The 25,241-nt window shown below is 46.1% G+C and overlaps 1 protein-coding gene and 1 pseudogene across 1 annotated transcript in view; one reads left to right on the top strand and one right to left on the bottom strand.

The window, feature by feature from the left end:
* Nucleotides 1-5,045: 5,045 nt before the first annotated feature.
* Nucleotides 5,046-25,241, top strand: part of LOC142577966 (cytochrome P450 4V2-like) — a 47,746-nt gene continuing 27,550 nt past the window's right edge. Inside the window, exons 1-5 of the mRNA XM_075687394.1 lie at nt 5,046-5,416; nt 6,355-6,467; nt 10,236-10,324; nt 12,180-12,370; nt 16,156-16,231. Of these exons, the coding sequence (XP_075543509.1) occupies nt 5,110-5,416; nt 6,355-6,467; nt 10,236-10,324; nt 12,180-12,370; nt 16,156-16,231 (776 nt within the window). The 5' untranslated portion in view covers nt 5,046-5,109. The remainder of the gene's footprint in view (nt 5,417-6,354; nt 6,468-10,235; nt 10,325-12,179; nt 12,371-16,155; nt 16,232-25,241) is intronic.
* Nucleotides 14,361-14,540, bottom strand: LOC142567554 (U2 spliceosomal RNA; annotated as a pseudogene).

Below are 25,241 nucleotides of genomic sequence, written 5' to 3'. Positions count from 1 at the left end.
GCACAGTGCGTTATAGAGTTGGAGCATCGCACTCACAGACGCACCCCATGACTATCCTGCAAGAAATCTGAGCACATGGGTTATCATGACTATTTTCCTTTTTAGGTAGGAGACATGCAGACTCGAGGAGAGGTATGGATGTACTATCACTCCTACAAAGCCGTGCGTCTTCTTCTAATTAATAAGCTGTCCTTTAATTCTGACAATGTACGGTCTCTTTGCTTTGCGCGTGAAAGTGGCCATAGAGCACTTCTCGCAGGACCCGTCGAGACCTCATGCTCGAAGATGACCTGATGTTATTATGGCTGGTTTTTGGAGTCTTGCGCGCAGCTGGGGACGCGGCACTTCTGATGAAAAAATGCATATATCGTCTGCATATATTGACACACAGACGGATTGCGGAAGGGTAGGAACCAGTTCAATCAGCCCCAGGTTAAATAGAGTGGGGCTCAAGACTCCGCCTTGTGGTACGGCACGGTAGGTGTTGTGTTGTTATGACGCACCATCTTCTGTTTCCACAAAGAATGACCTGTCCTTCAAGTAGTGGAATATCCATCGTAAACCAAGGCCACCTGGCCGACATCGCCCAAGGCTCGAAGGGTCACGTTGTCATAAACGCCTTTGACGTCCAGTAACATCGCCGCCGACAGCCTCCTTAGGCTTTTTTCAAGCTGAACAGAGGAGACAAAATCTATGACGTCTATATACGAGCTTCCGCGTCGGCAGCCTGTCATAGTGTCAGGGTATATCGTGTAGTGTTCTAGATAGCATTCTAGACGTGTTAGCAACCGCCTCTCCGTCATTTTTCCTGGACAACTGGCCAGAACAATGGAAGATAAGACGCCACGTCTAGGGGTGATTTGCCTCGTTGGAGCAGATGCACAAGGCAGCTGGACTCCCATGCAGCAGGAACAACTCCTTCACGCCATGAATTGTTGTGCACGTCTAGAAGAGCATAGTGGGCTGTTTGACCTAGGTTGCCAAGAGCTGCGTATATTAATCCGTCAGGCCCAGGCGATGAGGAATGTCTGCACGCTGCCAACGCCGCTTGCAACTCCTCGATGGAAAACGGATTGTACATACGAGAATCACGCGAGATTGGAACGTCATAGGGATCATGTGCGCGGAACGAGGACGGTTGACCAGAAACCTTCAAACAGAAGTCCTCTGCTACGTCGATCTCTCGGTGACCTTCGTAGACAGCTAGGCATTTGAAGGGGTGGCATTGTTGCGGTGACGTTTGAAGACCGCGCGCCATTCTCTATATATGCGATAGGGGTTTATGTGGATCAAGGAAATCACAGAAAGTCTTCCATCTTAGAGACTGCAGGGAGTTTATCAGATGCTCCATCTTTTGTATGCGTCTCGCCTTCCTTAGGTCGTAGATGGACTTGGTACCCCTATACCTCCGTTCCGCGCGACGGCGAATTGCTCGAAGCCGCTCCAATTCTGCTTTGTATTCAGAAAATTTAGGACTAGGCCTAAAAACTGATGTGGCTTTTTGAGCAGCGTCGGTAATTAGCTCCTCATTGTTGCCAGGTAGATAGTGCTGTATCTTTTGGCAATTCTTCTTCATGAGCAGCGTATATTTAGGCCAGTCGATGCGTTGAAGAGTTGTGGCAGAATGTGCCATCTATTTTAACACATGTTGGAACGTGGTCACTACCATACGTTTCGTTGTCCGGAAAGTATTTCACGCTGGCACTGAGGAATCTTGAAAAAAGTTGTCCAGGCAGCTGCTGTGTATCAATCTTCGCAGAAAAGTGAGACTTCCATCATTTAGGCAGCAGAGTTCATGGTCCGACGCGAAGGATAGTACATGTCTTCCTCGACAATCCGTCTTTAAGCTTCCCCATAGCGGACGATACGCATTGAAATCACCGGTAATAATCCATGGTCATGGTGTCGCTGTTAAAATTGCACTTAGTATTGAGTTGTCACATCGACTCGAAGGTGAAATGTAGGCATCTGCGAGCGTGAGTGCGACGCTCATCCATATTATAGTCAAACATGCGTACTGACTGTCGTCATCAGGTTCCACTGAGTGTAAAACATAAGTGAAATCGCATATGACACAAATGATTACTTTGCTGCGGTCGCTACAGGTGACAGAGATGAAAGCTTCGTATCCTGATAGGCGGATGTCACTCTCAGTGTCTGGCTCACAAATGACGATGATTGGAAATTTGTTCTTAAAAACAAAGGGACGAAAGTCTGAAATGAGGGATTAAAGGCCTATGGCATTCCATTGAAAGATAGGCGCTTCCTCGACTTCTTTAGGGAACGAGTTCAGAGGAGCAGCCATGGTGCTTCTCAAAACTGAACAGTATTGGTTTCAGGGCATCCAGTATTTGAAGCGCATCTCGAGCCCCCGGAGTGTGTATGGCTGTCAGTAGTACTCGTAGCGTGCTCAAAAGTGCCTTTTCATAGTGACAACTTGTTCGTTATCGTCTTGGCTGCTGTCAGAAGGTGAAGGTTGAGTTGCCGAGCGTGCTACGTCTTGCTGCATGGGTTGGTCTAGCCGTGGCCACGGCGGCCACTCCTCTCATGAGGCAATGCTATTGGAGACTTTCTGCTTAGGATCCTCGCTGCTAATATTGCTAGTTGTCTGTGGAAGTGTGTGGACTGTCAGTGGATGCAGTGCACCCTTAGCAATAGCAGTGGATTTCCTAGATCTCCAGCTATGTTAACGCCGACGTCACACCTTAGCTGCAGCCTGCCTGTGCGACGAACTATCCCTGACCATTTGCCTCAAAACGTCAATCTGTTTTTTCACATGTGGAAAATTCTTTGAAGATGCATCGTGAAAGCCTTGACATTTGGCGTACTTTAGGTTTTCTGCACTACAGGCGTCGGAGCTGTGCGACCCAAAGCATCTTGAGCACACGGCAGCATTTGTGCAAACCGCACTAACATGCCCTATCTTTGACACTTCCGGCACTGTAGCCGCTTTGGCACAAAAGGAACAAACGGAAGAAGGGCCGAAGTCCTGTCGTTGACAGCCCTGTCTCCTTTCTTAACTGACTGACCCCCCCCCCCGCCTCCCTTCTTTGTCGGCACTCTTGTGCTATCAAAATTTCCGTCTACCTCCCGCGAAACCTACCATCCCGCAAAAGCCTACCATCGCGCGAAAATGTCTGAACCTGAATTGTGGAGTGGCAACTCCGGAGTTCAGATGATACCGGAACTATTCCACATTTTTAAGAACTCGGAATAACATTTTAATGTAAGGGGAATATAACTATGGCACCAAATTGAGCAGATGGAATGGGTCTGCGATGAGAGCCCGAGATATCGGAATGGAGTTGAAATGGAAGGAACACACAGTCCCGGACGTGCAAAATGCAGATTTTAAGAGGGACGGTGGAACCGATAGATTTGCGAATTAGGCTGAACTAGACTTGGTCAATTTGTTACATTTCTCATTTTTACTCTATACGACTTTTCCCTATCTACCTATAGGCGACTACATCTGCCGCGGTAACTACAAAACCTGATATTGTACACATTCTGCACTTCAAATCCCGCAGAAATATTTCCTCGTTACACTCGTTAGATGCATTTAAAGGTAACAACTGACCCTTTATAGTTGCAAGTTAACTCTTAACGAAGTTAAATAGTTATGTTAGTTAATTTCTTAGTTTTAGTGGCCTCCTTAACATTTAGTTAAAGAGTTAAGTTACGAAGAATTATTAGGTTTATTGTTTAATTATTGCCTTAGGCTGGGGCGTGTAACAATCCGTTGTTTTTTTCGCTGAAGCGTGCGACAAAGAAAGCATTCCAGCATATGCAACGCTAATGTTCAGAAAATACTACAGCAAGCCAGCAGCCCTTACGAATCCATATTCGAAAGGGACAGTAGTTTACTCTTAAGCCCTATTGAACCGTGCGTTCAGTGTACGATAAATATACCACGCCGTTTCACAGTACATTCTACATTTGAATCTAAAGATAACATGCCACTAACAAAATAATTCTGTGTGACGGCATATTTTTTTCCTTTTTCATAATATGCTTGTATTATACCCGATCACACCTCCGGCTTCTTAACATGATTTTTATTTAGGAATTTTCCTTCTGGCTGGCTTTTATGGTGAATGTGTATCCATAACTCCAGAACGTCATTTCTTTTTGGCAAGTCTGAACATTCGCAGGAACACCATGGGCAACTTTGAAAAGAGCATTCCTTCGTCTCTGATGGAATTGACACTGATTGTATGTTTTGTTCTGTGTGAATAGCCGGTGAGAAGTGCGCGAAATGCAAAAAAAAAACCGGCACAGCCCACGATGAGTGCTCAAGAAAAAAAGAGTATGATTGCCTGTACGTTACCAGTACGACTGTGCGCACGAGCGGAAGAATTCGTGTTACGGAAACAGTCTGGTTTACAGAAAATATCCTCCGGCTTCAAGCAAACATTCCTCTTCTCTTCCACGCCAAAGAACAAATACCGCCAGTCATGTTTGCACTCTGTGCGCGCTTGGGGCGCTTCTGTGCACACACAGAGAGGGACCCGACTGAGTTCCTTCGGCGGGGATATGGTCGCTCACGTACCTTCATCTTCTTGCGCAGCACGCGACAACGGGAAACAATAAAGCGTGCCGCAGTACCATGGGCTGCGATGTCCAACGTAATGTTCAAGTTTAGTTTGTTTTTCTTCTCGTCTCAAACCGTTCCTGACACCTAAACGGCCGCGTGACATTAGGCTGAGATTTAGCGCTGAAAGAGTGAAAGCTCAGTGGTGGAGGCGGAGAAAAGTAAACTGCTCAAGCCCGGCGAGAGACCAAGCGTCGTCGTCGTCGTCGTGCCGTCAACGCGTATCGACGCCCCAGATGGGCCGCTATGCGCGTGTGTTGACCGTCACGCCGTCTTGCTCCATTATCCGTTCTTCTCGTACCTTGCCGAGGAAGTTATGGCTGCCAAAAGGGGCGCCGAGAAAGACAAACGAACCGAGACAGAAAGAACCATTCGTCACCGTTTGGCCCTGTGTCATGTGGTATGCGTGAGCCGAAAGCAGTCTGCAGGTTTATGTAGTATTGTAGTCCTAGGCTCATTTCCCTATTCGGCTTCTTGGTGCGGCGCTACGGTGGCGATGAAGGCAGTGTGCTCCTATGCGCCTCATCTTACCCGTGAGCCCGGGAAGCAGCCTGGGCAGCCTTTCTTTGGGAGCTATGTTTAATACGACAGCGTCGGTTCGAACCTATTCTCTTTGGATCTGGATGTCGTGTAGAGCCGTAGCGGCCCTGCTCGTCGCTTGCGGTGCAGCCAAGTTAATATTATGGTGCTGGTACCAGTATCGGCTGCTCAGGGCCCTCGAAGACATTCCTGGGCCAGGAGGCCGTTGGCCTCTGCTCTTCACGCCGCGTTACTTCTTGCACTCCCTGTCTACAAATCCTAGGCGAGCCGGGAGCACAGTGGGTGAGTGTCTTTTTCTTTTCGTTTTGCTTTACTGCATACTTTGAATGTCATGCGTATTTTTTGTAGTAGTAGTAGTCAAAACCCGTTTTTCTTTATCTTAGCTTTCGGCTTAATTATTTACCTGGCTTAAAGCGTGTTTCAGGCCTTTGGAATTTGTCGTAGGGGACCAGAATATTAGTGTTCTTTTATTGATTGGCATGGAAACTTGCCATAAGACTGCATGTGCTATTTGTCTGCTGCAGGGTCTGCATTGTTCTCTGATTTCTTCTATTTGATTTTTTTATTACCCATTCCGTATTGCGAGCAATGTTTGTCATATGGCTGATAAGTGCAGTGCGTCATGATTCACTTTATCAGATGTGCTAAATGAAAAACAAAGTAGAGGGAGGGTTGGCGTAATATGTAATTCATCTTGTCGATCCGGGCACCTCGATTGTTTGTTAAATCACCAAGTCACGCAAGCGCAGCCTCGAGATCTGTGTTCACAGCGCTGTGCTTGTAAAAACATAGCCGGCTGCACTTTGAGGGCGTTTCCTTAACGTGCTTGTGGCTGATAAGCCAAGTGCAGCATGACTGGCTTCATCGAATTTGCGAAAATGAAACCAACTAGCGTTAGAGATGCGCAATATTTTCAAGTCTAAAAAAAAGTTTGAAGGTGGACGAGAGGGTGACGTCCCAGAAGAACCACAAGCTCTGGAATCAGTAGAAGCTTGCCTACGAGGTCAAATAAGTGCAAAAAAAGTAAATGTCCGCACGTCCAACCGCCCAAGTAGACCATTTAGCCAGATTTCTACAAGTAAGCTATTACAGGCGCTTATATTGCCTCATAATCAAATCGTGGTTTTCGCACGTGAAACCCGAGAAACAATAATAATAATACACGCGTTCATCATGGGTGATCTATAGACTCAGGTCAGGATATTTTTATCATCTTGCAGAATTTTTCCAATGGATTCGGGGTTTGAGTGAAGTTCACCGGCCGAAAGGATTTTTCAAGATATATGCAGGGCTCAACCCAATAGTGTTCCTTTGCACGGCGGAGACAGCAGAGGTAAGTCGTTCGATGTTGTCCAAATAGAATAATAGTATAGTCTAAATCGAATAACTAAAGAATGACAAGTTGTTGTACAGCCTTGTAAAAAATGTGTTCAAATAATTCCGACTCGTTCTATTACTAAAAGTTGATTCCGTATAACCCAAGTTCAATTCTACATTAGCTGAGTTTATTAGGTAACGATGGATCTGTTTCTAATAAGCGCCATGCAGGTCAGACTTGATATATAGTGATTGCGAATAAATATTCATTATCAGCATTTTAACGCCCATCGTGACATTGATGATAAGCATTAGCACACTAAAAATCCACAGAGCAACACTCACGTAGTCTGTTTAGGGTCCTTGAATTTGGGACGTCAAGAACTGGAGCACATATAGGCCACTACCCGAAAATAGTGGTGGTTTCGGTGGTACAGCAGCGTTTCACCCGAATGAACATAAACATAACGAACGGAAAATATATTGCGGGAATAAATTCAACGCGGAAACTCTATTCTGGACCTTTTGTTTGTTAGCGAGATCTTCAGTAAAGGAACGGTCACAATCGAGCCTGGTATTTCTGACCACAGGCTAGTATCCTTCTCGTGGAGAATGACTGCTCGTAAACCTGTTAAGACCGTGAAGGAAAATTTGATCAGGGATTTCAACCATGCCGACGACGTCGCTATAATTTATTATTTAGACACTCATCTTATTACAGACTCTAACGAGGTTGAAGGATTGTGGGAACAGTTTAGAAAAACTGTTAACTATTGTATTGAGAACTTTATCCCTCCAAGAAAGAAGTTTAGACGTAAAAAAAGAACCATGGATACACCGTCGCATCACCCAGCTTAAAAGAAGAGTTAAAGAGGCTGAAGAAAAAACAGGACAAAGACGAATTACAAATTGAAAGAGTAAAGCAAGGATTATTAATTACACTCAAGTGCGCTAGTGACAAGTATTTTTGCCAAAATCTCATTGAATTCATTAAAACCGACCCCCAAAAGTCTTGGTGTCATCTCAGGAACACTAAACAAGATAAAGAAAATAAACGCAGGATATTTAGCTTTCATAGATGCAGAAGAAATCGCAAATGAATTCAATCACCATTTTCAAAGCGTCTTTGCAGAATATGAGGAGTTCAGGCCTCAAAGCTCGCACATTGACACATCAGATCGGTTAGTAGTAACTTGCGAATGTGTTAAAGCCATGCTGCTTAACCTTAATCCAAAAAAAAAAGTCTACCGGGCCGGACGGCATTCCTAACGCGTTTTTGAGGGGGTGTGCTGAACAGATATCCGGATTTCTGACCAGTATATGCAAACTGTGCCTAAGTACAGGTAGGATACTAGATGACTGGCGGAACGCACGGCATATACCTATTTATAAATAGGGCGATCCATCATCAGCAACTAATTACAGGCCTGTTTCTATTACCCGTGCATCTTGCAAATTGTTAGAACATGTCATTGTCAGCTACATACAGAGATTCTTATCGGAACACGACGTCTTATCATTTCATCAGCATGGTTTTAGACGGGGTATGTCTACCGTTACGCAGCATGTGTCAACAGTGCACGTTTTGTCTCATGAGGTGGACTTGTCAGGCCAGATTGACGTTCTGATGTTTTTTTTTTATGTATTTCTGCAAAGCCTTTGACAAGGTTCCGCATGGAAAACTTCTGCTTAAATTGGAATCAATAGGGCTTCTAGCGTTTATCATTCAATAGACTGGTGCCTACCTCAAACACAGGCGACAGTTTGTTCAAGTCAGCCACTGTTCTTCAAGTGTTCTTAGTGTCACTTCAGGAGTTCCCCAAGGAAGTGTCATGGGACCCCTGTTATTTTTAATTGATATAAATGATTTGGTTGATGTGGTTGCGGATGGCATGTCTCTTAGATTGTTTACGGATGACTGTGCTGTGTTTAAGACAATTTCTTGCAATAAGGATCATCATTTTTGCAGCAAACTATTGATGCAATTTACGAATGGTGCACGCAGTGGGGCATGACGCTTAATAAGCAAAAGACTGTGCTTATGCGTCTTACAAAGAAAAAAAATTCAAGTACTGTTCTCTATATGCTGCAAAAAACCCTCATTTCAAAAGTTAAAAAGTACAAATATCTCTGCGTAACTCTTAACAGTAGCCTGTCCTGGTCTAACCACATTTCTGACGTTGGCACATCAGCCCTAAACAGTTATGGTTTTTCAAGAGAAGACTCGCGTCAGCGCCTATAAATGTCAAACTTCTTGCTTAAAATGGTTGCGTTAGGTCCAAGTTGGAATACGCTTAAATATGGGAACCTTTCACTACAAAAGATGTCAGCCAACTCGAACGGGTTCAGGGTAAGGCAGTCAGATTCATTTATGGAAAATATCGACGGCAAGATTCTCCCTCTACTATAATGAAACAAAATAATATCCAAACGTTGCAAGCACGCAGAAAATTGAATCGCATCATGTTTCTTCACAATTGTTTTTCTGGGAAAACCAAATTTACGTTACCATCTTGCATCCAGTGTATGTCTACGAGGAGAACACGCCACACGCCTGATTTTTCTCTAGCGCCGTTGTTTGCTAGAGCAAATTTATATCAGCAGTCTTTTCCCCCAAACAGTATCAGAATGGAATTGTCTTCCCCAAAGTATTTTTCTGTCCGCGGATTTCGCGAAAGAACTACACCATTTTCCTTTCCATTCGTAGTCCTTGTATTCAAGTGATGATATTGTTGTAGTTGTACCTTTTTTTTTGTGTGTGTAATCACTGTCCTGCTTGGATTACATTATTTTGTACTGTAGCCCCTCCTGCATGGGCCTGCTTGGCCTGCAGTATTCTCTAAAAAAATACGCGTAGGATGGGGGGGGGGGGAGGGCAAGCACAGCTCGGTTGAGCTGTACCTCTTCTTGAGGCCGAAGGCCTCTTGTGAAGTTTTTGTGAAGTAACAATACACGAGTCTACGGAGATCGTCCAAGTCTGAAAGAATTCTTGGAGAAATTACTGCATCAATTGTAATGCTTCAGCAGTCTTATCTAGCTCTTCAGCTCAGATTTCAGTCCGTGCCATAAGAGCGCGTTTTGAGACGATGAGGAAGACGTTGTTTGTCGGAAGCATAAATATTGCCCGAGGTTAGTTCGTATTGATCACTCTTGGTTTCTCTCAGTTTTGCTCACTTCCCAAGTATTTTCAATGCAGCCCTCCTACGCGAATGCTGCAGCGTTACTAGTATACGGCGTCCTGTTTAAAAAAAAATATTGTCACGTTGTAGTGACGGCAAATAATCAAACACTGCGAAGAACGTGAGTTAAGAATTTCACTCTTCATTTAGGCGAACTTGTGCCCAGAAAAGCAAGCAACACTCAAATCACCATAATAGCAGTGAACTCATTCGTCGGCCATCGAAAATCTAGTCACAGCTCAAGTAAATCCGCTATCTTACCTGCATCACATGCATGACCGGCAATATTCACTCATGCTCACTTACATTCGAGAATGTACAACAGCATTCGCGTCACGTGGACAATCTGCTTACGCAAGACATTGTTTGGGCTACAGAATCCGCGACCACATTAAAAATGGTCGGTTACAGCACGCGTGTCCTCTTCCGAGCGACGAATCAATAACACCGACAATCTAGCGAAAAACAATCATCGCCATCAAAACACGCCAATTTACGCGTAATAATAAGCAGTAGAGCGTTGTATTTTTTTTAATTCCACATGCGCACATTAATTTAGAATTTTCATCCCTTAGAATTTCATGCGTATGCAAATGTGATTGCAGCCACTGCTTTCAAGTACATCCAACCTGAAGAAGTCCGTTATCTACGACAATATGCACCCGTGGCTGGGCTCGGGAGGCCTGCTGACCAGGTAAGTCTCTGGCGAGATCCAGAAACGGAAGCCTCGTAGCATGTTTTGAGGGAGTTCACCTTCACTGATTTTAGTCAAAGCAATAACGCTTTGAACGTAAAAATGCTCTTTTGGCCGGTCGTTTCTTGCGCTCAGTGCCCGTCACGCATAACAGTGTCTTTGGTCACTTTCTGATGGGAATCATCTTTAAAACTTGCAATCATATCTTCCTGCAAAAGGATTGCGATCACTGAACCGGTTGCGGTCAGACTTGCGTGTACCGTAGGAGGACACCACTGAGGCCTTCGGCCAAGTACTAAAGGAGGTGCCTTGCGAGTCGTGCAGATACACGTGCGCGACGTGCACCAGTAAAATAAAGAGCAAATTTTTCAGGCAGAGTTATGTTTCAGAGAATGCTTTGGCATAAGCGCCATACACTAGAATGCGTGGCCCCGAACCGCACGTGCGCGCGCACTGAGGTTGGCGCGCACACACAGATGGAGCTTTGATCGAGATGATGGCATTGAAAATTACGTTATGTGGCTTTGCGGGCTAAAACCACTTTCTGATTATGAGGCACGCCGTAGCGGAGGACTTCGGAAATTTCGACCGCGGGTGGTTCTTTGACGTGCGCCTAAATCTAAGTACACAGGTGTTTTCGCCCCCATCGAAATGCGGCCGCCGTTGCCGGTATTCGATCCAGCGACCTTGCGATCAGCAGCCGAACACCATAGCCGCTGAGCAACCACGGCTGGTGGTAATGGCATAAAATTGGTAACTGCACTTAGTGTGCAGTAGACTGCATTTAAGACGTCACATGCAGTGCTATTTTACTTTTATTTTATGCTGTGCGCCGACGGGCGGCGCGTCACCTGTGTATACAAACCGCAAACGTTATATCGGCGACGAGAGAAAACAGGTGCTATACTTGATCCTGCGATGCAAAAATTAAAAATTTAATTGCGAAACAGAACCAAACGCACTTTTTTAGAGCAACAAGTAATCACTTTGTGGCTTCATTACTCACGTGTAATGGGCGTTCTACTTTCTGCTTCGTTGGTGTGTTCGATGTATCGTTTTACTTTTTCTCTAACCTTGCTATACTCTGCAAGTTTTTGTTTCCTTTTGCCGTAGTGCTGGTTCTTCCTCGTACTTCATCTTATTCATGTTCTTATTCTTCATCTCATTCAGAATCAATGTAATTAGTTACTTCGTACTTGATATTTTCGTTGCTTTCTGTTGCCGTATTTGATTGAGTGTGAACTTGGTTCTATATTTATCGTATAATTTGTGTAGCTTGTAACTGTTACCCCTCCTGCTAGGACCCGAAGTAGGGCGCATAAAGATGTAATTGAAAATGAAGCTACCAGGTACATGAAGTGGAGAGCAAGCCATTTTTTACATCTGAAACTAACCTTCGCTCGCATTCTTCGTTGATGTCAGTAAAATGCTGTTATGCCATATGACTGCTTCGAAGACAGATTGTTTTTTTTTTGTTTGTTATGTTTTTCGGTGAAACTGCCTATGACTATCTCTGAATCATGTTACAATGTTAAGTTTGCTTGTTTGTTTTTTCATGAAAGCTTTAGGACACGGCAACGACCCTTCATGAAACCGCGGCGTACAATACGGCAAATGCTGAAGACCAAAAGAGTTCCAAGCTAGCAAACAGCGTGTCGTGTCATTAAAAAGTTTTATGTTCGGAAGAGACAAGCGGAGTGACCACCCAAGGACCCAAAGCCTTCTTGGATTTATCTGTGACCCAATTGGGGGCTTTGGTATGCAGGCGCAACGCGAGCCTCTTTCCTTTTGTGTCCCCTGATCTAGAACTGTATTGTACGCAGAAGTAATTGCGTCTTGCGACGCCTCCACGCAGCTATGGAGCCCGCTGGCGGCAGCACCGGAAGCTCCTCACGCCGGCGTTTCACTTTCGGGTGCTGGACAACTTCCTGCCCATTATTAACGACCAAGGCGAGCGGCTCGTTCAGGAACTAAGCCAGCTGGCGAACGAGACGTACGTCAACCTGTTCCCTACGCTCTCAAGGTGCGCCCTGGCCACAATCTGCGGTGAGGCTCTTTAAGTGAGTAGACTAAGTGCATACGCGTTGCGAACGCTGCCAGACATATCAGCGCCCTGACGGCGCCACATCCACTCGGACTACGCACTTAAAGACTGCAAGGATTCTCTCAAAGAAGATCGCCAAAACCGCACCGAACGATGGAAGACACTGCATGGCTAATCGTGCACTGGTACACCATTCGCACGAGGAATAGCATTTTTTTTTTTTCAAAGAAGGCTAGGCAAGAGTCGCTGCAACAGGGTTTGATATTGCTTTTGAAGCATTCCTATCGTGTATAGGAATGAAGGAGGACGCGGCGTGTATTCTGTAGCCCCGCTTTAGTGAGTGAGGTAACGCGTGCATATATGTGCTCATACACGCCTAGTGAATATACTATATGCGTTCAATTAGTGCATTCACCCATAGAAACGAGTGTAAGAGTTGTATTTTTATCACACGTGTCTAAAGGTTGTTTTCATGCACTGAGCAAATGAATAAGTAATCCAGACATGAAAAGAGTAAAATGTCATCTCCCCTAATGTACCACAAAGCTACAAAAGGAAGCCCATGCGTGCTTCTCAAAGGAAGCTTAGTTCACAGTTGAGTAAAAGCAAATTCTGCTCCGGCGTTCCTCAACTGCGAAGATGTTCTGAGAAACACGTGTCGGCTTCCTTTGTAGCTTCGTGCTACATTCTTGTGGATGACAGTTTTCTCTTTCATGAATCTTTATCCACCTCGTGGAATTCCACAGAACTGATTTGCCACAATCGAGATATATGTACACTCTGCTGGCTGTGTTACTGAAGGACGAATCTTGTCAAGCTTATGTTGCTACTTGTCTGCGTCCAACTCTGTGTCGCGATATTGAAATGAACCTAAAACCTAAGCACACGTATTTTGAGAAAGATGTATACCAGGCGAGAATACCGAGTTCATATATTGAATACCGGATGCTATAAATTCTACGGACATCTCCGCTTGAAGACGAGGCACGCTTCTAATGAGGGCGTTTTGTGAGCTTATCACCGATTGCATTCTTACTTTATTCGCGCGCGCAATTTCGCCATCTTTCTCGTATGAATAAGAGAAGGAATTCTATTCCGGAGAGCGTATCTTGTCGGTCTGCAAACACGCGAAGCATCGCCACGTGTGGCATTTCAAGGGTCCCTCACCAGAGCCCGTGTGTACGCTTTCTTATAGTAGTATCTGTGAAACTGTAAAGTGATGTCCAACTCGAGAATCCTAAAGCGAAGCTTCCTTTGGGTGCCTACTAACCCGCGATTTGGCATGTCGTCGTCGGCTTCCAAATAAAAGCTGTCGGTCACTAAAAAACAAAGCAAATTTCTTTACCGATGGTTGGTTTCGAGGGCGATTACCCCAGTGCCAGCCCGATGCGCTGCCCACCAGCAACAAGCAAACGCATAACTTGTTGATACGCATAGTAACAAGTTATTTATAAAGAGAGAGGGCGCTCTTCTGGCTGACAAAAACGGTGGAAGGTTTACGCCTGAAAAAAAAGTCCATGCAGACGCTCCGTCATACAGTCTGAGCCATAAATACTGAATCCGCATTCTACAGTTTGCTTCGGTTCTAGTAACCGTGCTTTCTGAACTTTCTCGTCGTAGTGGCGCTGGTGGCACCTGTCAGCAGGTCGCCTCAACACCTTTTAAAGCTGAAGAAAGCTTCCCCTAATTGCTCTGCAAGCTCCGTCATGGCGGTTCCGGCTACGCGATCATCGCCAAAATCCACTATGCATTCTGACACGCCGTTCTGCCTTGCCATCTCCTCAATGCTTTGCCTACACCGAATAATTCCCCAAAATGCATGAGATAAGCGCCGAACATGAAGAAACTTTCTTCCATGAAAATTTGTGCCTCTACGTCTAAAGGGCGCTGCGAGTTTTCGCACCATATTGTTTTACAGCGAAGCTGTATATGACTATCTTCTCGAAAAAAAAAATGCGTGCGTTTATCGAGCCGTGTAGATCAATTTCTCCCCATACGTGGGTCAATCCCGAAAATAGTGCAATACTGGGCAGACCTGCGGCGGAGGTGACGCAGGCTTTAAGCACTCCGCCAGCTTCCAAAAATAGGCTTAATATCGTATGTTCAAATACAACCCGTATCAGATATTAAGCTGATAAGAACGGATACTACACCTTGACGCGCGTCGGCCGTGTCTAAGTTCGCACCGCCCTCCCTTTGTCAGCGTTCCAATCGGTTGCGTATCTACTTCCACTCTCCCATGGTGGCGGTCCTCCAAGCGTGCTGCCCGCCAGGCCCACGAGGCGGAAAGAAATGCGAACCGTCTATGTATCCCCGATCCAGCAAACTTGGAACGTTTCGCCGAAGCCACGCCAGGTTTCAGAGGAAGTTTGCAGGGAACCAATTTTGTGTGTCGTCTGTCCTGTATGACCGCTTGAGGTATTCGAGTGACCTCACAACCGTGCACTGCGAGGCGTCGACCAACGCACGATCGCCTTGGCTACGTTTGAGCAGTGTGTGCCCTTGCAGTGCGGTGAGATGCATGTCTGTTCTACGTGCCGGGATTCGTTAGTAAAAGGCGAAGTGGCGCGTTTTGCAACAATATATGGGTATGTATACTATCCGATGCCACATTATCTTCCGTGGCTCAACATCGTGGAGGAGCGACTAGTCAAGCCTCGCCTTCCATTTATGTGCATACGGCGTTTGACGCACGGCAATGGACAGTTCGCCATTAAGTGGCCCACATACACAGCTTCGCTGATCATCCACCTTCACAGAGTGGAATGGCACTGAATTTTTTATGTTGATGTTTCTGCCCAGCAGTGCTTTAAGCATGAGGTTCCCAGATTCCTCATTATGAAGGAAAAGAGAAGTGTATGCTGCCGGCTATGGGATAATGGGACATGTCGATAGCACTAAACCATCTCCTCTCGGAATGCGTCTACTGTCATGGGCTTCACGACTATATGTCTGCTCCGATTAATGACAAAAACGAGCACTAGGATTCACTAAAGCAAACACAGCACGTCTGTCTTCTTTTATGTGCACTCGACTTTCGCACTGTGCTCACTGTTGCCATGAATTACCAACTTTTCCATGGTTCCACACTTGGCTGCTTCCATTAATATTAACACGGCCCTTGTCATCGCCCTGAGAAGCTATAACCCATTTCACACAGCTAATTAACAACGGTAACATGCTGAATTACAGTACTAACTAATAATGTGTGAAGCGTCATCGCTTTTATAAACCAGCCTCCCTGGAGCCCAAAGAAACTATATATTGTCATAACTCGATATACGTTAATTGTGGCCGTGTCGAACTCTCTAGCAGAATACCTACGGTATGCCCGGTATTCTCACGGTCATTTGATCTTTTGTGCTACTGATCCTTTTGCAAAGCGAACTTAATGAACAAGTTCTTGTAATGAGAATTTCATTCAGAGCAATGTATGGCCCTACGAAGTGGTGTACCTAGAGGTGTCCACGAGGGTTGCAATGTGGGCTTGTTGGTAATGCATCTTCAAAGGGATGGACGATAGCGCGATTAAAAGACGGGAAAAAAGAAGCGCTGTGTGTGTCCCTGTGTTTCCTCTTTTGTCCCGTCTTTTAATCGCGCTACCGTACACCCCCTAGAGGTTTCGCCGCTAAAAGGCGAGTCGATTTATATTGCATTCATGTACACACAGTGGTGAAAAAAAAAGCATTTTTCACTTCACACATGTGGTGCAGAGGCACAAAATTTAACGATGAGAAAGTTATACGTGAATATTTTTTGTCAGTATGGTTGCTTTTCCTTGCCACAGAAACAGCCATGGGGCTCAAGGTTCACTCCCCGGAAAGTACTAGTGCAGTGTCCGAGTACGAAAGAGATCTGGAAACGTGAGTAGTGCACAAAGGCGCTTTCATTTTTTTCTTCTGGAAGAAAGGGGGGGGGGGCACCCGCCGTGGTTGTTTAGTGGCTATGGTGTTGGGCTGCTAAGCACGAGGTCGCGGGATCGAATCCCGGCCACGGCGGCCGCATTTCGATGGGGGCGAAATGCGAAAACACCAGTGTACTTAGATTTAGGTGCACGTTAAAGGACCCCAAGTGGTCCAAATTTCCGGAGTCCTCAACTACGCTGTGTCTCATAATCAGAAATTTGGCGTGTAAAACCCCATAATTTAATATTTTATGGAGGGGGGGTGCAAATGAGGCCATGTTGCAGTTAATACAATCATGGTGTCTGTGCTGAACTGAATCAGCAAACTAGCCGTAATTCATGCAAACCAAATCATGTCTTCGTTTCGAGACCCGCCAAGGTAGCTTAGCGGCCAAGACGAAATGCTGAGCTTGCGGACATGGGTTCGACCCTAGCCATGGCCGTCGCATTTCGATGGGGGCAATATGTAAAAGCACTCGTGTACTTAAATTTACATGCACTTTGAAGAACCCCAGGTGGTCCGACTTAGTCTGGAGCAGAGTCCTTCCATGTTTTTAAATAGCGTTACTCTAAGCAGGGTTAGGGAATGTAAATAATTGGGAGCTTGGTTTACCTCGGATTTAAGGTGGAACAGGCATGTACAGGAGGTAAGAAGGAAGGCAGCACGAAAGTTGGCCTTCCTCCGTCGAAATTTTGGCCAATTACCTAGTAAATTGAAAGAACGGCTGCATTTTGCTCACGTACATTTGGTACTTGAGTACGCTTGTATCTGCTGTGATCCTTATACGTGTCAGTTAGTCGATTTACTTGAAAAAATTCAGAATAGGGCGGTTCGATTCGTTCTTGGGAATAACGACAAAAACCTCAATATTACCGAAGGCAAGCGCAGACTTCATTGGCAATATCTAAAGGACAGAAGAAAGTGCCTCAGACTCAAATTTTTTCACAGTGTCTAGTATTCTAAAATAGGCATTCACAGGAACAAATATATTACAATACCATCGTATATTTCACGTAGAATAGACCATGCCTTGAAACTCCATGAACTTCCTTTCAAAGGTGACACCTTGCGTTATGCATTTTTTATAGAACCACGAGGGAGTGGAATGCTCTCCCGTCAAATATTGTTGGTATACAAAGTAATGAAAAGTTTTACCGCGCTTTGTGTGTTGAAATGAGTGTCAATTGATGTAGATATGTATGTACCCCCTTCCTGCAGTACCTTCTAAGGCGATGCAGGTTCTCAATAAATAAATAAATAAATAGAATGAACACTGGAGCTGTGCAAGTTTACCAGTAGATAAACCATAGGAAAGTGGCAAGATGATTTCATTTTTTCGTGTTTCCAGTTTCCCCGACAGCAACAGATTTGAGGACAGTACCTACATCCCAACCTTACTTTTTAGATGATCTAAGTTACTTTACATTCTTCTAATCATTCGCCATCTCAGCGATAACGGTGGTGCACCGGCGTCCGAGCCAATGAGGACGACGAGCAGAATAGAAAACGAAACTGATCGTTAACAAGAATATGATACTTGGTAAACGCAGTGGTCCGGTAAAGAACCTACAAGTGTGCCTATAAGTTTCAGTACTCGCGCGTACATGTCGCGCTCAGTTACACATTGCATAAAAGTAACCGAGTAGGTCGAGCCATAACCGTAGTGTACGAAGGAGTTCCCTCGTTTTTACCGTAAATAGGGCACCGTACTGCAACAATGGGATGCAACACTGTAACGATTAGGAAAGCAAACTGTTCAAGTGCTTGTTCAGAATAGTTTCATTTCCTTTTCACGTGAGAATCACGCTTTCGCTAATTAAAGTGCAATTCTGACCAATCACGCGAAGACAGGTGAAAAGACTAAAGCGCGATTCTTACCAATCACGCGAGAGCAAGCGAATGGTTCGCGTTCTTCAGCCAGCCTGCTAGCTCAGGCAGGCAGCGCCACTTGATGAATGTCTTACGAATCTGTAAACGCAGTTTACTTCTTTCACTGTCTGATGGTACTACGAGTGCTGGCGGCGGCTCAAACTCTGGATATCGTTGTTTCTGCTATGAGAAAAGGAGTAGCCGTGACCATTATAAGGTGACTACGTCTCTTTCTAAGGTGACTTATAAGGTGACTACGTTCACCTAACAAGGCGACTTGAGGGTTCTGCGGAAGTAAAGGAAGAAGCGTCGATGACGACATACGTTCACCGCTGAGCGGGACGCGGACATTTACGAAAGAACATGTCGCAGTTTCGCCCGAAAGGCGATGCATCGATTGTGATAGCAAATTAGTAGACATCTGTATGAAGTGAGGGTAGTAGTTTTATCTGCCATTTAAACTTGTAAACGTTTGCTTACTGACTAAATTAACCATCATGGTGTCACGCGTGCAGAAGCAAACATCAACGCATGTCGCTCGATGAGCTTGGGCACTCGCTGTCAAAACGCTGGTGTGAGCAAGCGTGGCAGCAGCAGCGAGTGAAGTGACCTACGTGCAGTCTATCGCTTCAACGCAACAGCGGCTAGAATACAGTACGCACAAAGGTATGAGCCGTCTGCAGATGCCTTTCAAGATAGGCGCGCGCGACCGCGCGCGACTGCTGGCGGAGTCGAAGCCGCCCCATCCCCCTTCCCCCGTTTTCCTTCTTATATGGCGCGCGAGATTGAGCTGCGATCATCAGTTCCCCTTGCGCCCGGTCGCGAAATGCGCAGATTCTGCAGGAGCACAACGCCCCCCCCCCCTTCCTCCCATCCCCCACAGCCTTTCGCGCGATGGAAGACGGAGCGTTTGCACTCCGCTTCCTACCTGCGCGCGCGCCTGATTGAGCCGCGATCGTCAGCTTCCCTCGCGTGCTTTCACTCGCACATACAGCATACGACTCGCGGCGACGGTGACGCCCTTGGACTTTATACAGAACATCACGGCGACGGAGATACCAAAAATGTGCCCGTAGTGTCCATATAATTGCTATCGCAATAAAACAGGTCATCGCTGTTCGTAGACGCGGGACGTACGTGCGAATGCATTGACACGCTTAATTGGTGGCTCCAACAAAACGTGCGAATGGAGATAACACGGAGCTCTTCATAAAAGGCAGCAAACGAGTGAATTTCATACGATTTTGATTGAAATAATCTTAGCCGTGATTTCGCACGCAACCGGTCTTCTTTAATATGTATTCTGTCCATTTGAGTCATTTTAGTGCTCGTAGCATAACCCCCTGTCCCAGCATTGTGAAATTAAGCCATATTGAGCTTTATTCGTTTCTTTAGGTAGCATGCGATGTAGAAGGGCAATAATTTAATAAATTCTGGGAAAATGCGAAAACACCCGTGTACTTAGATTTAGGCGCACGTTAAAGATCCCCAGCTGGTCGACATTTCCGGAGTCCTCCATTACGGCGTGCCTCATAATCAGAAAAGGTTTTGGCACGTAAAACCCAATACCTTAATAAATTCTGGGATTTTACTTGCCAAAACCACAATCTGATTATGAAGCACGCCATGGTGGGGGACTCCGGAATAATTTTGACTGCCTAAGGTTCAGGTGCACCTAATGCACGAGCACTTTTGAATTCCACCCGAGACACAATGCGGCCGGCACAATGTAAAAAAATTATGTCCGCAGCATTATCGAATTGTATAAAAGCACACCAACGGCACTCAAATCGCGTAGGTCCGCGCCTGCAAAGCAGCGACCCTTTATAAACAGTGCGCGCTAGCTGGAAAGCTCTGTGACAGCCGAATGCTAACTCTCACACAGAAAAAAAAAAGCTATGGCGCCGTAACCAATTAACTTACGAGCAATTATAATTGCCTTGTAGGCTCATAAAGTGGCACCAGTCCGAGTAGCTCATTAGCTATGGCTTCGCACCGCTGAGCTCGAGGTCGTGGGTTCGATGCCGGCCGCGGTGGCCGCATTCCAGTGGCGGTGGAATGTAAAAACTCTCGTCTATTTTGCGTTCTGTGCACATGCAACCAGGCAAGCACCCCGCGGTCAAACCTGATTTGGAGTCACCCACTACGGCGTGCCTCATGATGAGATCATAGTTTTAGCATGTAAAACCTCAGAATTTTATTTTTTATAGAGTTGCGATAATATATATTCAGATCCAAAAGCTTAGAAGTGCAGTCAAATATTAAGTTATGATAGCATAGCTTCCTGCCAGAAAGCTTAATTTTTCAGGCGCAATCCTGGCCCGTCCATTACAGTATTTTATACGAACTTAGGTCATAGAGAAAGGATTCAACAAGCGCAAACACTCCCATAGAGCCCAGCGGCCGAATTGACTACCGACATTAATACTTGAACCACACTTCCGATTTCTGTTCTGAGCGCGCGCGTTTTCAACGCTAGCTGGAACGCGTCACGCCGGCTGCGCTGATCGGCGCGGCATGTTTTTTTTTTTTTTTGCTTCTACTGCTCAACAGTGTGCAGTCTAGTTGCGGAATCGTTTTATTGTTAAGTAAAAATCATTGCGAACGATCTTTACAAGCCTCCATCGAATATACATGTGCCACGCAAAACTTCATAAAGAAGACGTAAGACGCCTTGTGAAATGAGGAAATGTCAATTTTACTCTATATAAATGCTCGTTCCGGGCTTTTCGTGCTTTCGTCCAACGTTGTGGCGCTAGGTAAGCAGCAGTAGTTCCCGTACGAAGCACCACTGGGCGACGTCAGCTGAAAAAAGTAAATTACAAGCATGTGTCATTTTGTTTTTAACACCTTATAGAAATAATGCTTGTAGAGGCAAAACGTACGAAAGTGGTGAATGGGCTGCATTACAAACAAATGCAATTCGCTTTTACAGACATGACGTAGAATATACGCCACTCGTCCCAAGCAATACTGTAGGTAGATATCACGAAAACATCCGATTTCCATGTATTCCCCCATCCCCGGGCCTTATTTCCTGCACCTTAAGAGCGCAAATACACGGGTGACTGCGCGTTTCTAAAAAAACTTTGCTTTAGCCAACGTGATAGTACGCTACATATACATATTGGTTGCTACAACACAGGCCCTCAACCAGACCATGCTAGACGCTCGCAGAATTCTTTCCACTCACGCTCAAGACAAATGCTTGGGTGTAAAGCCTGTTTTCAGTCGTTCAGGAGACAGAATTTTCGAGTTACAAGTTCCTGGTGTTTGAGCTCCTTAGCGTTATCTTTTGCGAGTTCTCCCGGCGAAAGCAACGCACTCCCGTGTTATCACCCTTCGCAATCGCTCGTTGCGTTTTCGACAAGCGTGAGTACCGAAAGAAGGTATATGTTGTTGCGGGGCCACAAAAACCGTCACAAGCTTGCCCCACTAAGATTCAGTACACGCCAAACTAACTTTGTCCCTACGGCCCAGCTGCTTTTCGCTGAGTGACGACAGGCGCAGCGAGTGTGCCTCAAAATTATCCCAAAATGTAACGAATTACAATAATGCTCAGGGTCGGAGAAAGCGTCACGAACTTGTCCCAGTAAGGTTCTGTACACGCGAAACTAACTGCGTCACACGGCCGAACGGTTTATCGCTAACTGCGTGACAACACCAGGCGCTGGGAGCGCGCCCAAAAACTACAGAAAATAGTTACAATAATGTGGGACCCACAGAAAGCGCCGCATACATCTCCCAATACGAGTCATTAACTCTGTTTAACTGTTCCAGGGCAGATGAGCCGTTTTTCGCTAACTGCGTCGCAAGTCTAGGTTCAGTGTCCTAAGCGTAATTGCTTGAAATGCGTTTCTCACCTTGCCGTAGTCCAATAGTTCAGTGGTGACGTGCGAAGTGCAGAACAAACTCAACAACACGGCGGGAGCTCAACAAACAAGGCTAAATCAAAAAAAAAAGGGGGGGGGGGGGAAACAGGCAGACGGCTTGCCGAACAGGCCAACGCTCACATGTGCAGCCGGCTTCGCTCGCTTCGGCGGCGTGTCTGACGCATGCGTCGTGCGCGTCATTGGCCTGTCGCTAGGTAACGCAAGTGGCCAAGTATAACTTAATTTATAAGCAGAGATCTTTAGTTTGGCCGGAAAAGAATAAAAAATCAAACAATCTCTGTTAACTTCATTTCACATTCTTGATTTTTTTTTAATGCACGCGGCAGCAAACGGTTGACATTAATACTAGCGTGACGTATTTCATGTTGCCACTTTTCACTGAGTGTCCCCTCTTGTCAAATTTCTTTCTCTATGCTTAGTTCACCCAATCGTATCGTACAGGCATTGCGATCTTTTCCGGAAAATTCGAGCCGCAACGGCCCCCTCAAGCGAATCCTTCAAACATCTAATTGCCAATCTTAAACAGTCCATCAAAAACGCGACCAACGAAATCAGCACACAACTTGAAGTCCCCAAAGTGCACTCGCGGTAAGCGCATCTCCTGCAGGCTAAACACGCTCTTGGGGAGAGGTGGAAAATGCAGAAATTAAATCACCGACTACCAGCAAAACTAACGTCGCTAAACAAGGAAATTCAGTGGCATTCCAGACAACTGGCCCTGCAACAGTGGGACGAGACGTGCAACGAAACGGATGGTCGCATGAGAAGAGGTATTAATTGGAATCTGCTTAAAAGCCTCCTCAACGACAAACAGTCCAGGAATGCGTTAAATCTCGTTGTCGATAGGCTCATCATAAGCAGGTCACCTCGGGCCTCACAAACGATGTAATTGTCAACGACCTGGCGCGAACTTACCTACCCGTCAAGAAAGGAGACTCGCAAGGCGTAAACGTGAGAGTGGGTTACACGGGGCTAGACAGGCCAGAATTAGACGCACATTTTACAATTTCACAAATCAGACACGTACTTTTTAACTTAAATGGAAGATCCGCCCTGGCGCCAGACGGGATCACCAACAAGCTCCTCCGGAACCTGGACGACAAGTCTATCGAAATCCTAACGGCCGAGATAAACGAGGTGTGGAGCTCGGGGCAGGTCCCGTCGGAATGGCGTCACACCACCAAAGTGGTGCTCATGCCCAAACCGGGGAAACCTCCGCACATAAATAACCTGCGTCCCATCTCTCTAACATCGTGCAGTTGCAAAGTCGCCAAACATGCAGTACACAATCGAATCGCTGAACACGTAGAAAACCACGAACTATTTAGGCATAATCTAATAGACTTTAGAAAGGGACTCTCCACACAGAACGCAATGCTCCTCCTGAAAAGATCCATATTCGACAACGAGACGCGGGACGTACGAGGTTTCATTGCACTCGACCTCGCTAAGGCCTTTGATAAGGTGGCTCACGAACACATCTTGAACGAGATTTCCCATCTCAACCTAGGGCGGAAATTTTTTAATTTCACTCTCTCGTTCCTATCCGAAAGGAAAGCTTTACTTCGACTGGGCACGATCTCGGGCGGTCCTTACGAACTGGGCAACTGCGGAACCCCTCAGGGCTCGGTCCTATCCCCGCTACTATTTAATATCGCCATGCATAAACTCTCCGAAAGGCTGGCCGCGCTCCCAAAAATAGGCCACGCAATCTATGCAGATGATATCACAATCTGGTCCCTGGGGGGATCTCTGGCCGATCTATAGCAATCTCTCTAGGCGGTGAAAGAAGTAACGGAAGAATTGCTTACATGCACGGGTCTCAAGCTGTCACCGACCAAATCCGAACTCCTCCTCTACAGACAGTCGAGGCAGCGCGTTAGGAACCTCGAACCTCTGGAAACGCTGCGAGTCGAAATTACAACAGGAGAAGGGCACCCCATTCCGAGGGTGAACTGCATCAAAATTTTAGGACTTTTAATAAACGCCAAATTGTGGAATGCAGAAACTCTGAACAAGCTAGGCGCGCAGGCGAAAATTATACTAAGACTTATCACTAGAATCGCAAGGAAAAATGGAGGACTCATGGAGGACAACCTACTAAGGGTCTTCCAAGCTTTCTTCATCAATCATATTACTTACACGGCACCGTACCTCAAATGGAGCAAAATTGAAAAGAACAAACTCGACACGCTCATCAGGCCCGGCGTCAAAAGAATACTCGGTACTCCACAATCCGCAAGCACGGTAAAAGTATTGAACTCGAAATTCGCAATACCACATACGAATTAATTGAAGCACAGTTTATTACACAGATCTCCAGGCTTTCGTCAACTAAGCCGGGAATTAAGATTCTTGATGAAGCTGGTATACTCCCTATACAAGCACCTCTCGACAGGCGCCCCCTGTCTAAACTAGCCCGGGAAGGTATAAAGGTTGAGCCCGTACAGAGGAACATCCACGCAATATATAACGAAGATCGCAGAAGAGCTCGGGCTAGAACCATCCTTCGACGAATCGATCCTTACGGGGCAGACGCATTCTTCGTCGATCGGCGCCGCCAAATATGGCAGCGAAGACATGTTTGCCATCTCGGTCGTTGACGCGCGCGGAACACTTATCAGCGCCGCGTCCATTTACACTAAACATGCGAACGAAGTGGAGGAAACCGCGATAGCCTTGGCTCTTCAAGCCGCAAAAGGCCCGGCTACCATTTTCTCCGAATCGCGCACGGCGTTCAGGGCTTTCTCGTCCACTCTAGTTTATAAACACGCAGCCGGCATCGTCAACAGATCGTTTCGTATTAATACGGGAGAAGAAACTGGAGGTCATGCCATAGCGTGGTTCCTGGCCCAAGTGAACGATGTAGCTAACCAAGCTGGTTGCAACCCTAACGAGCGGGCCAACTGCCTGGCGCGTGAATTCACGAACCGCGCCCGAGCTAACGGTCCGGCTTTCCCGCAGGATTGCTCTTTCAAAGATCATCTTACCACCTTTCACGAAATTACGTCGCATTACAGACACAGCAGGAGGACATTCCCTCCCCCAAGCCCGAAACTGAACAGGGATCAGGCCGTTACTTTCAGACATTTACAAACGAGATCCTACCTCCCCCCGAGAGCGCTTAGTTGGATAGACCCCAACTTCCCGCAGTCGTGCTCCAAATGCGGTCCCGCATGCTGCTCCTTCGACCACATGCTCTGGCT

The sequence above is a fragment of the Dermacentor variabilis genome, chromosome 1, assembly GCF_050947875.1.
Source record: "Dermacentor variabilis isolate Ectoservices chromosome 1, ASM5094787v1, whole genome shotgun sequence".
In the NCBI taxonomy this organism is placed as follows: Eukaryota; Metazoa; Arthropoda; class Arachnida; order Ixodida; family Ixodidae; genus Dermacentor; species Dermacentor variabilis.
This window is presented reverse-complemented; position numbering and strand designations above follow the sequence as displayed.